Below are 12,590 nucleotides of genomic sequence, written 5' to 3' on the forward strand. Positions count from 1 at the left end.
ATCTGATAGAAATGTATTATTGCAATATAAAGGTATAGTATATATTAATATCTGACAGAAAATGATAATTATTGCAATATAAAGGTATGGTATATATTAATATCTGACAGAAATTTATTATTATTGCAATATAAAGGTATGGTATATATTAATATCTGACAGAAATGTATTATTATTGCAATATAAAGGTATGGTATATATTAATATCTGACAGAAAATGTATTATTATTGCAATATAAAGGTATGGTATATATTAATATCTGACAGAAAATGTATTATTATTGCAATATAAAGTGTATGGTATATATTAATATCTGACAGAAATGTATTATTATTGCAATATAAAGGTATGGTATATATTAATATCTGACAGAAAATGTATTATTATTGCAATATAAAGGTATGGTATATATTAATATCTGACAGAAAATGATAATTATTGCAATATAAAGGTATGGTATATATTAATATCTGACAGAAATTTATTATTATTGCAATATAAAGGTATGGTATATATTAATATCTGACAGAAATGTATTATTATTGCAATATAAAGGTATGGTATATATTAATATCTGACAGAAAATGTATTATTATTGCAATATAAAGTGTATGGTAGATATGTGCAATTCGTTTCGGATCGATTCGGAAATTCAGAAAATTCGTCAAATTCGGATCAAACCGAATTTCCGAATTAAAATACTGCCGAATAAATCCAAATTAGTTTGGATTTATTCGGTAAATTCGGATGGCCATGGATTACACTAGTATTGTACAGTATATTAGGTTATATCACTCTGCTATGGGTAGGGTTACACCTAATATACAGTACATAATACTAGTCTAATCCCACCTAACACTTACCAAAATTACGAATATCCGAACCGAATCCAGCCGAATTTCTTCTAATCCGAATGAATCCGAAACAATGGTATATATTAATATCTGATAGAAATGTATTATTATTGCAATATAAAGTGTATGGTATATATTAATATCTGATAGAAATGTATTATTATTGCAATATAAAGTGTATGGTATATATTAATATCTGATAGAAATGTATTATTATTGCAATATAAAGGTATGGTATATATTAATATCTGATAGAAATGTATTATTGATGCAATATAAAGTGTATGGTATATATTAATATCTGATAGAAATGTATTATTAATGCAATATAAAGTGTATGGTATATTTTAATATCTGATAGAAATGTATTATTATTGCAATATAAAGTGTATGGTATATATTAATATCTGATAGAAATGTATTATTATTGCAATATAAAGTGTATGGTATATATTAATATCTGACAGAAATGTATTATTATTGCAATATAAAGTGTATGGTATATATTAATATCTGACAGAAATGTATTATTATTGCAATATAAAGGTATGGTATATATTAATATCTGACAGAAAATGTATTATTATTGCAATATAAAGTGTATGGTATATATTAATATCTGACAGAAATGTATTATTATTGCAATATAAAGGTATGGTATATATTAATATCTGACAGAAAATGTATTATTATTGCAATATAAAGGTATGGTATATATTAATATCTGACAGAAAATGTATTATTATTGCAATATAAAGGTATGGTATATATTAATATCTGACAGAAAATGTATTATTATTGCAATATAAAGTGTATGGTAGATATGTGCAATTCGTTTCGGATCGATTCGGAAATTCAGAAAATTCGTCAAATTCGGATCAAACCGAATTTCCGAATTAAAATACTGCCGAATAAATCCAAATTAGTTTGGATTTATTCGGTAAATTCGGATGGCCATGGATTACACTAGTATTGTACAGTATATTAGGTTATATCACTCTGCTATGGGTAGGGTTACACCTAATATACAGTACATAATACTAGTCTAATCCCACCTAACACTTACCAAAATTACGAATATCCGAACCGAATCCAGCCGAATTTCTTCTAATCCGAATGAATCCGAAACAATGGTATATATTAATATCTGATAGAAATGTATTATTATTGCAATATAAAGTGTATGGTATATATTAATATCTGATAGAAATGTATTATTATTGCAATATAAAGTGTATGGTATATATTAATATCTGATAGAAATGTATTATTATTGCAATATAAAGGTATGGTATATATTAATATCTGATAGAAATGTATTATTAATGCAATATAAAGTGTATGGTATATATTAATATCTGATAGAAATGTATTATTAATGCAATATAAAGTGTATGGTATATATTAATATCTGATAGAAATGTATTATTATTGCAATATAAAGTGTATGGTATATATTAATATCTGATAGAAATGTATTATTATTGCAATATAAAGTGTATGGTATATATTAATATCTGACAGAAATGTATTATTATTGCAATATAAAGTGTATGGTATATATTAATATCTGACAGAAATGTATTATTATTGCAATATAAAGGTATGGTATATATTAATATCTGACAGAAAAATGTATTATTATTGCAATATAAAGTGTATGGTATATATTAATATCTGACAGAAATGTATTATTATTGCAATATAAAGGTATGGTATATATTAATATCTGACAGAAAATGTATTATTATTGCAATATAAAGGTATGGTATATATTAATATCTGACAGAAAATGTATTATTATTGCAATATAAAGGTATGGTATATATAAATATCTGACAGAAAATGTATTATTATTGCAATATAAAGGTATGGTATATATTAATATCTGACAGGAAATGTATTATTATTGCAATATAAAGGTATGGTATATATTAATATCTGACAGAAAATGTATTATTATTGCAATATAAAGGTATGGTATATATTAATATCTGATAGAAATGTATTATTATTGCAATATAAAGTGTATGGTATATATTAATATCTGACAGAAATGTATTATTATTGCAATATAAAGGTATGGTATTAATATCTGACAGAAAATGTATTATTATTGCAATATAAAGCGTATGGTATATATTAATATCTGACAGAAAATGTATTATTATTGCAATATAAAGGTATGGTATATATTAATATCTGACATAAAATGTATTATTATTGCAATATAAAGGTATGGTATTAATATCTGACATAAAATGTATTATTATTGCAATATAAAGGTATGGTATTAATATCTGACATAAAATGTATTATTATTGCAATATAAAGGTATGGTATATATTAATATCTGACAGAAATGTATTATTATTGCAATATAAAGGTATGGTATATATTAATATCTGACAGAAAATGTATTATTATTGCAATATAAAGTGTATGGTATATATTAATATCTGACATAAATGTATTATTATTGCAATATAAAGGTATGGTATGTATTCTTCTTAATATAACAAGTACAGTATACACTTTATTAAACGGATCATTTACGCTGCACAAACAGGAACATTTTTCAAACTGCTGTTTTATGACTTATTTTAGACTTATTATGATGCATTTATTTTATAGAGACACCAGCTTTAGAATTCGTTGCTTATAACCACATATTTAATAACTAACTATTCATGAAAATTATTGGACATTTCTGCTATATTAAATTATAAACGCGCCAGGAGTTGGCGCCCCAGCTGTGTGTGCCAGGCTGCCACTGCCAGCTCCCAGCAGCGCGCACCCGAGCAGGGGTGGTCAGCAAAAGCCGCCGCCCACGTAGACGGCCCGTGATGACACGAGCAGCTTACCTGAGGGGACGGGAGTGCGCGATCCGGACTTTATTCAACTTACTACGCTCGGGGGCGGCTGCAATAGAAGAGTGTAAAGCGCGTGCCCGTGTGAAAGTTGGGCTGTGGAAATTACAATCTCAGTGTGCAAAACCACAGGGGAGAGTGTGGTGTGAATCATTCCGGGACAAACTTGTGTGACTCAGATTCAGTGTCCCCTCAGTCACAGAGTGACACCTACCAGTGCGCGGCCACGGGATGTCATGTTGTGGGGAGTATCAGGTAACTGCACTGACGCAACTTTTTATCTCACTCCTATATACAGAGTTTAACCCCCACCCTGCTCTCTTCTGTAAAGAATGTCTGACCTTGTTCACATTTAACCTGCATGTTTTACATTCTAATCGATTTAAAGGAACCAGGTAGTGAAAAACAAACTCCCTGTAAACTTGTATATTATACAGTTGTTTTTTCCCAAAGACTACTGCTGCAAAATCAGTTTTTATTTTTTTACTATGGCTCAGCTGATAAGGCCTCTGATTGGCTGTGATTTTTTGGGGGCATAATTAGGGGCTGCTTATAGTTTAAAGAGATTAGTTTTTTTTTTTTTTTTAAACTCTGCAAAAAATGAAATAAATAAAGATCATTGGAAACTTGGTCATGCATTAACATGATGAGTAACTCCTGTGTCACTTTGATGCCATTTGTTCTTGCTGAGTTACTAAGGACTATAGTGACTTTGATATCTTTATCTGCTGTAGATTTGGCAGGTTTCCTTTACAGATTAGTACAGGCTATGGATGATAAAGGATTAGTATATACTTGGGCTAGAGTTGTTAACCCCTCCCTTTATTCCAGGGATCTCACTTATTTTTACAGTCTCCCAAGGCTTTCTTATTTATCTGCTCTTTGAACATTTTCTCCCTCATTTTTTATAAAATTTAAAGGGACACTCAAGTCAAAATTAAACTTAATGATTCAGATACAGAATGCAATTTTAAACAACTTTCCAATTTACTTCCATTAACTAAATGTGCACAGTCTTTTTATATTTACACTTTTTGAGTCACCAACTCCTACTGAGCATGTGCAAGAATTCACAGCATATACGTATATGCATTTGTGATTGGCTGATGGCTGTCACATGATGCAGGGGGAGTAGAAATATACATAACTTTGCAATTTATTTAACAAAAATCTACTACTCATTTGAAGTTCAAACTAAGTGCTATTGCATTGTCTTCTTATCATGCTTCTTATCACCCTACCTGAGCAGAATGCTCTCCCCTGCTGTTCCCATCTCCTATAACCTCCGATCCAATAACAGCACATTATTTAGCTTGCCTCAATACAAAAAGAAAGCAGCTCAATCCTCCTTTTCCTACAGAGCGCCACAATTATGGAATGACCTCCCTCACACTTTAAAAACTTCCCTAAGCCTCTGTCAGACAGCAGGAGCGAGCTGCACTTAGTGCTATGGCGCGGTTGGCCCGGGCTGTGACTATACAGCTGGCCCGATGCGCTGAGTAAATATAACAGACCCGCTCAGCAGAGTACAGAGAGCGGGTCTGTAAAACAGTGTTTTTTTTAAAAAAAAATAATAGGGTATATTATGTTTTATAAATGTTTGGCTAATATAATGTTATATAATTTCTGCACTATGTGCAGAATTATATAACATTATTTTTAAGGTTTACTGTCCCTTTAAATGAGAAACATAATTAACAGATATGTGCAAAGTTGTTGAATGTATTAAAGTCAAGTCAAAATTAAACTTTCACGATTCAGATAGGGCATGCACTACTTTACAATGTACTTTTATCATTAAATTTGCTTTGTTATTTTGGTATTCTTTGTTAAAAAGCTAGTTTGGGTCAAATGCTCATTTCTAAGCTCTTGAAGGCAGCCTTTTATCTCAGTGTATTTTGACAGTTTTTCACAGTTAGACATTGCTACTTATATGAGTCAGCACTGATTGGCTGAAATTCGTCTGTCAAAAGAACTGAGATAAGGGGGCAGTCTGCAGAGGCTTAGATACAAGGTAAACGTGTTGGTTATGCAAATGTGTATGAAGAATTTTGTTGTAACAAACTGTATCACATTGTAAAATAACGTGTGTTTTTTTTCTAGCAACAACTGTATAATTTGTCTATTTCCTATGTGAAATTTGTAGATTCCTTAGTCTCCCTAATTTTCAAAAACTTGGCAACCCTAGTTTCTGCAATAGTTTAATAACACATGTTGGATACATACATTTATTCTAAAACATTGAATATTCTGAATTTTTGTAAAACTGTTACATTTTCTATTTAACAAATAGCATTTTCCTGTCTATATGAATGTTTAATTTGATGTACAAAAATATGAAACCACAAATTGAATACTCAAATGCATTGAGTTTAAAGGGATAAAATGCAGTTGCATAAATAACTTTATATAAAATCACAATTATTTGAAATATTGAAAGCAGTAATTAGCCCAGTCAGAAGTTTCACATTCCTCTTTTTTTAAATTGCTGAAGGAATTGTATCCCAAGCAATTTAACAAGTTTTCAAAACCAAACTGCTGTGCGTTTTTGATTTTTTTGGCCCTGAATTGTCTGTGTGCGTGCATATTTGCGTGCGTATTCGCATGCGTGCCAAGAGCATGCAATTGGAGGGCACTTTAATGAGGCTCAGTATTTAAATATTTATTTTATTATGCAAATGTTTGATTTATTTTTGAATTTCAATATTTAAAACAGTGAATGTCATTTTGCTGCTAAGGTTTTAATAATAGATTATGTGTATTACAAATTCTGTGTGTGTTACTTCCATCCATTAGGATTAATTACAGTTCATTCACATTTTTGGTTAATTGTAATAACGGTAGGTGCTACTTTTGGTTAACCCCTTAGTGACCAGACCATTTTTCAATTTTCGTACCATTTGGGACCAGGGCTATTTTTACATTTTTGCAGTGTATGTATTTAGCTGTAATTTTCCTCTTTCTCATTTACTGCAGACATATTATATACCGTTTTTCTCACCCTCACCATTAAAAGGACTTTCTAAAGATACCATTATTTTTATCATATCTTATAATTTACTATAATTTTTTTTTATAAAATTTGATGAAAAATGGAAAAAAAAACACTTTTTCTAACTTTGACCCCCAAAATCTGTTACACATCTACAACCACCAAAAAACAATCATGCTAAATAGTTTCTACATTTTGTCTTGAATTTAGAAATACCCAATGTTTACATGTTCTTTGCTTTTTTTGTAAACTATAGGGAAATAAGTACAAGTAGCACTTTGCTATTTCCAAATAATTTCCTCCCCCCTCAAAATCAGCGATAGTTACATTGTAACACTGATATCTGTCAGGAATCCCTGAATAACCCTTCATATGTATATATATTTTTTAGTAGACAACCCAAAGTATTGATCTAGGCCCATTTTGGTATATTTCATGCCACCAGTTCACCCCCAAATGCTATTAAATAAAAAAAATTGTTAACATTTTCACAAACTTTAGGTTTCTCACTGAAATTTTTTACAAACAGCTTGTGCAATTATGGCACAAATTGTTGTAAATGCTTCTCTTGGATCACCATTGTGATCATATATGGCTTTGGTATTACTTTTTGGTAATTAGAAGTAATTAGAAGTCTGATAAATGCCGCTGCGCACCACACTTGTATTATGCCCAGCAGTGAAGGGGTTAATTAGGGAGCTTGTAGAGTTAATTGTAGTGTTAGTGTAGTGTATTAGACAACCCAAAATATTGATCTAGGCCCATTTTGGTATATTTCATGCCACTATTTCACCGCCAAATGCGATCAAATAAAAATAATCGTTAACTTTTTCACAAACTTTAGGTTTCTCCCTGAAATTATTTACAAACAGCTTGTGCAATTATGGCACACATTGTTGTAAATGCTTTTCTGGGATTCCCTTTGTTCAGAATTAGCAGACATTTATTTCTTTGGCATTACATTTTGGTAATTAGAAGGCCGCTAAATTCCGCTGCACACCAAACTTGTATTATGCCCAGCAGTTAAGGGGTTAATTAGTTAACTTGTAGGGTTAATTTTAGCTTTAGTGTAGAGATCAGCTTCCCACCTGACACATCCCACCCCCTGATCCCTCCTTGACCCCCTCCTTGCTATCTTCTCTCTTCCACCTCACAATTGTCACCTCCATCTTTTTTTCTGCAGTGTTGGATACCCCCAAACAGCTCTCTAACCTCCCCCCTCTACCTATTTGCCGCCATCTTGGGTACTGGCATCTGTCTGCCAGTACCCAGTTTGCTATATAAAAAAAGTGTTTTTCGTTTTTTTTGGCAAAAAAGCCAATTTTCTGTAGTGTAGCTGCGCGCACTCCCGCCTACCCCCCCCCACGCGCTCCCAACCACTTGCACGCACTGGATGAAGAGGATCCGGAAGTAATCCAGTGATAGACCACCCACTCACCTCCAGCTACGACTCCCACCGTAAAAGGGACATAAAACCCAAAATTTTTCTTTCATGATCCAGATAGAACATACAATTTCAAACAACTTTTCAGTTTACTTCTATTATCAAATTGTCTTCATTTTCTTGCAATTCTTTGTTGAAAAGCAGGAATGTAAGTTCAGGAGTGTGCACGTGTCTGCAGTACTATATGGCAGCCGTTTTGCAACAATGTTATACATTAGCAAAAGCACTAGATGGCAGCACTATTTCCTGTCATGTAAGTGCTTCAGGCATGTGCACACTACCTCTCTAGATATCTCTTCAACAAAGACTAACACGAGAATAAAGCAAATTTGAGAATAGAAGTAAATTGTAAACTTAAATTGCATTCTCTATCTGAATAATGAAAGAAAAATTAGGGGCTTCATGTACCTTTTAAGTGTTTAATTACAGGTATATATTTCTGGAAGCCTAGTGATTAATGGCTGCCTTTGTGTGTTACTGGCAGCCAGATGACAACATTCATTTAACCCCTTCATTTTCAATTACCTCCTCTAGTCATCTAGTATTAATTTGTTCAGTGTAGGTGGCGATACCACAGGCTAAATCAGCTATTTCAAATGCTGAAATAGGAGTAAAGGAGCTACTTGTAACCAATTTAATACACTTTAGCAGGTTAAAAGGATCATTGGGAATAATTTAAAGGGGAGACATTTTTTGGGTGAACTGTCCCTTTAAGGGGTATAGAAGAAAAGAGCCAGAGTGCTGAACTTGGCTGCCATATGACCAAAGCAGTCATGCACAAATGGCAAAGGGGCACTGCTAATGCTGTAATGTAGATGGGAGCATCTGAGCCCTGGATCACCTTTTTTTTTTATAACCAGAATGCCTTACTGTGAGTAAAGCCTATTTTATAGGCTATATATTACATATACACAAACACAATGACATTATTTCCTGGCTTCTATATTTTTGATCTGGCTCCAAGATTTTAAACTGTTTCTAGCTTTGTATTAACCCAAAAGCCAAGTCTCAGTTAATGATAAACATGGCCCTACCTAGATACAGCTTAGCCCTTGAATCTTTTGTTTCACCCCTAACAAATGAGCTCTTCAGTCTTGTCTGAAAACATCTGATCCTTTCTATTCTACACATCCAAAATAAAGGGGCTTTCAGTCTTGATTGAATCCCCATTTTATCACTTTTACACTGTTCTGGTCAGCTAAAACTCTGAAAGAAGATGGAGAATGGATGGCTTAGTAAATAGTAAAATTAAACCTTTTGTTTGACAAAAGGGATAACCTTTGAATGAAAAATTGAGAAGTTAATGAGGACCACTGATGCCATGACTTGATATTATAAACAACTTGTCCCAAGGTCTGCATGTAGTGGTCCAATCTTAGCAGTGGTTTCCACCTGACTTGCAGTTGTAGCCTACAGGTAATTGTGAATCTACTGACAGGTCCTGCAGGAGGAAGCCAGCATGAGATGCTCGGGTGTCCCTGTCCTGTTAGAAATAGAAGGCACCATGGTAAATTGACATCTCTGGGCATCCATAGCTGTCCCTGCGTGGGCCAAGGAATATAGAACATGGGTTCCTCTTTCACTTCCTCTCCATTTCCATGTGTGGTGTCTCTCAAGGGGACTAAGCAGCTGTGCCAGTGCATGGACCATGGATAGGTACAGGCATGGAGATGATGGAGGTTTTCTAGGCACCTTCTCTGCTAGTGAGGGCTGTTATGTGTTTTAATTGGAATAAATTGCTGTTCCAGAAGAGGACATCGTACAGTCAGGAATGGCATAACGATGTAGCATGCTCAGGACCTGTTTGTCATAGTTGTACAAGGCCTTAACAATGTTTTAATCCAGGGCTCGAGGAACTCACGTGACTTTGTGACCCCTATTTCCTATAATCATGCTGACCACCCACATTTCATCTTGCAGCTGTGGCATCAAATTTGTGTAACATGATGGGAGATGTAGGCCTCTTGTACAAATGGGAACTATAATGCCTATCATGCCCGTGCTAGAAATCCTGATTCCCATATGCTGCATTGAGTTTTAAAAAAGCCTGTCAGTGGTAAATGGACTAATACTCACTGGATGCTACAATAATAATATAGCCTGTAAGCTTGGTTGGCAATGAAGGACTTTAACTTCTTAGGATTATACTGGTCAAGATATAAATGCAGCCTGTTAATTTGAAAGGGTTAATGCTAGCAGGATGTTGCCAAGACAATATTAATATGGCTTGTCAGCACATGTGGTAGGGTTAACCCTGGCAGTTTGCTGCTCATGAATGTTAAAGGGATACTAAACCCAATTTTTTTCTTTCATGATTCAGATAGAGCATGAGTTTTTAAGCACCTTTCTAATTTACTCCTATTATCAATTTTTCTTTGTTCTCATGCTATCTTGATTTGAATAAGCAGTACTGTAAGCTTTAGAGCCGGACCATTTTTTGTTCAGCACCTGGGTAGGACTTGCTGATTTGTGGCTAAATGTAGCAAACCAATCAGCAAGCTCTACTAAGGTGCTGAACTGAAAATGGGCCAGCTCCTAACCTTTGATTACTGCTTTTTCAAATCAAGATAACATGAGAACAAAGAAAAATTGATAATAGGAGTCAATTAGAAAGTTGCTTAAAATTGTATGCTCTATCTGAATCATGAAAGAAAAAATGTGGGGTTAGTATCCCTTTAAGTTCTTTACCACCATCTGCTGCATCAGTACCTTACAGGTGGAAACCTTGAGTGTTATCACCTTCACCAACCCCTGTGGACTTGCAATCTGATTGCCTCTGAATATTTACCTTCCATTGCTTGCTGCACAGTGATATGTGTTTTACTGGGTCCTAGATTTTGGGTTGGCACTTAGATTCCAAACAAATTGGCCAAGCCATAGTTTAAACCCTTTCTGGTGGTTAAACCCATAGTTAAAGGTAAAAATTACTGCCAGACTTTAATGCTGTAATAATGTATTAGGCGGTGGACATGTTGTTTTTGTACTTGGGTGTCACTTGAAAACTTTTGACTAGTACCGATGGTAAAATGAGGGCTAGATGTTTGTGTGCAGATAAATAAACTTAGTTTTAGTCTGTTTATGAGGTTTACCTAATCTAGAAGCAATCACGCAGGCTTTACATACTTGTCTTCTGGTAGTTCCAGAGCTGTTTCTTCTGTCCTGGATGGGTTCCCAGTCTAATGATGTAGAACGTAAACTAAATTATTTTGATTTATTTGGATTAGAGAAATGTTGGTTGTAAAAACAAAACAAAACAATGTAGCTTTTTAAGGAGAAAAAAACACACAGCCAAGTCTCCCTTTCCATGGGGGAGGTTCACTATGTAGAAACCAGGAGCAATAATGAACCCAGTATATTTCTGGCAAGCAGAACGTTTGTATAGTACTGTCAGAACAATTTCACACATTCGCCTATTGAGAAACATGAGAGGCATAATGACTCCTGCATACTGGCATGGAAACACTACTGCCATAGGCGTTTTCTGAACATCAGGTGACTCTGCTTTTTTTATTTTAACTTAAGTACTGATTTCTTATTCTCAAGGGCATATATTTTGAGAGTATTCCTGTTGGAGTAATTGGTGGTTTAGTGTTTGGTTTTCCCTTCCAAGCTCATGTGGAATTATACCTAAATGACTGTTAAACTCACTAGAATTGCATAACAAAGGCACTAAAAAAAGAGAATGCAATAATACTCTGAATTTCAAATGAGTAGTAGATTTTTTTTCTGATAAATTTCAAAGTTACTTCCATTTTCCCTACCCCCCTGAATCATGTCACAGCAATCATCCAATTACTAAACACATATAAGTATATCAATTTTGCACATGCTCAGTAGTAGCTGGTGGTTCAGAAAGTGTGCACATAAAAAAGACTGGGCACAATTTGATTAAAAAATGTTTTATTTTTTTCTAATTGCATGCTCTGTCTGACTCGTTAAATTAAATTTTGACTTTTGCATCCCTTTAAAATCTAGCCTCTTGGAAAGCTGTGAAGACTGCAGTAGAGAAACATTCGGCTAGATTACAAGCTGTGCGTTAGGGTAAAAAAGCAGCATTAAGAGGTCCTAACGCTGCTTTTTTACGCCTGCTGGTATTACGAGTCTTGAAGGTTTAGGTGTACTGCACACTTCTTTGGCCTTGCCGCAAAACGACTTATATAAACTTCGTAAAGTCTTTTTTCTATGGGACTTCCATAGCGCCGGTATTACGAGTCTGTCCTGGGAGGCCAAAAAGTGAGCGGTACACCCTACCTGGCGGCCCTGATCCTACCCATATTGAGTGAAAAGTTTGCAATTACACAACATTTGGGCTAGATTACAAGTGGCCTGTTAAATGTATCTCTCACATGCTATCGCAATATTGTGCTGTCGTTAATTTGTGTGCGTATTACAAGTTGAAAGTGAACACTTTCACTCAAGAACAATCGCG

At 33.9% G+C, this 12,590-nt stretch overlaps 1 protein-coding gene across 2 annotated transcripts in view; it reads left to right on the plus strand.

The window, feature by feature from the left end:
- Positions 1–3,675: 3,675 nt before the first annotated feature.
- SLC44A3 (solute carrier family 44 member 3) overlaps positions 3,676–12,590 on the plus strand; it is a 268,592-nt gene continuing 259,677 nt past the window's right edge. For both annotated transcript variants that reach the window (XM_053694046.1, XM_053694047.1), the window contains exon 1: positions 3,676–3,980. In XM_053694046.1, the coding sequence (XP_053550021.1) occupies positions 3,957–3,980 (24 nt within the window). In that variant the 5' untranslated portion in view covers positions 3,676–3,956. The remainder of the gene's footprint in view (positions 3,981–12,590) is intronic.

Source organism: Bombina bombina, chromosome 10 (assembly GCF_027579735.1).
Source record: "Bombina bombina isolate aBomBom1 chromosome 10, aBomBom1.pri, whole genome shotgun sequence".
Lineage (NCBI taxonomy): Eukaryota > Metazoa > Chordata > Amphibia > Anura > Bombinatoridae > Bombina > Bombina bombina.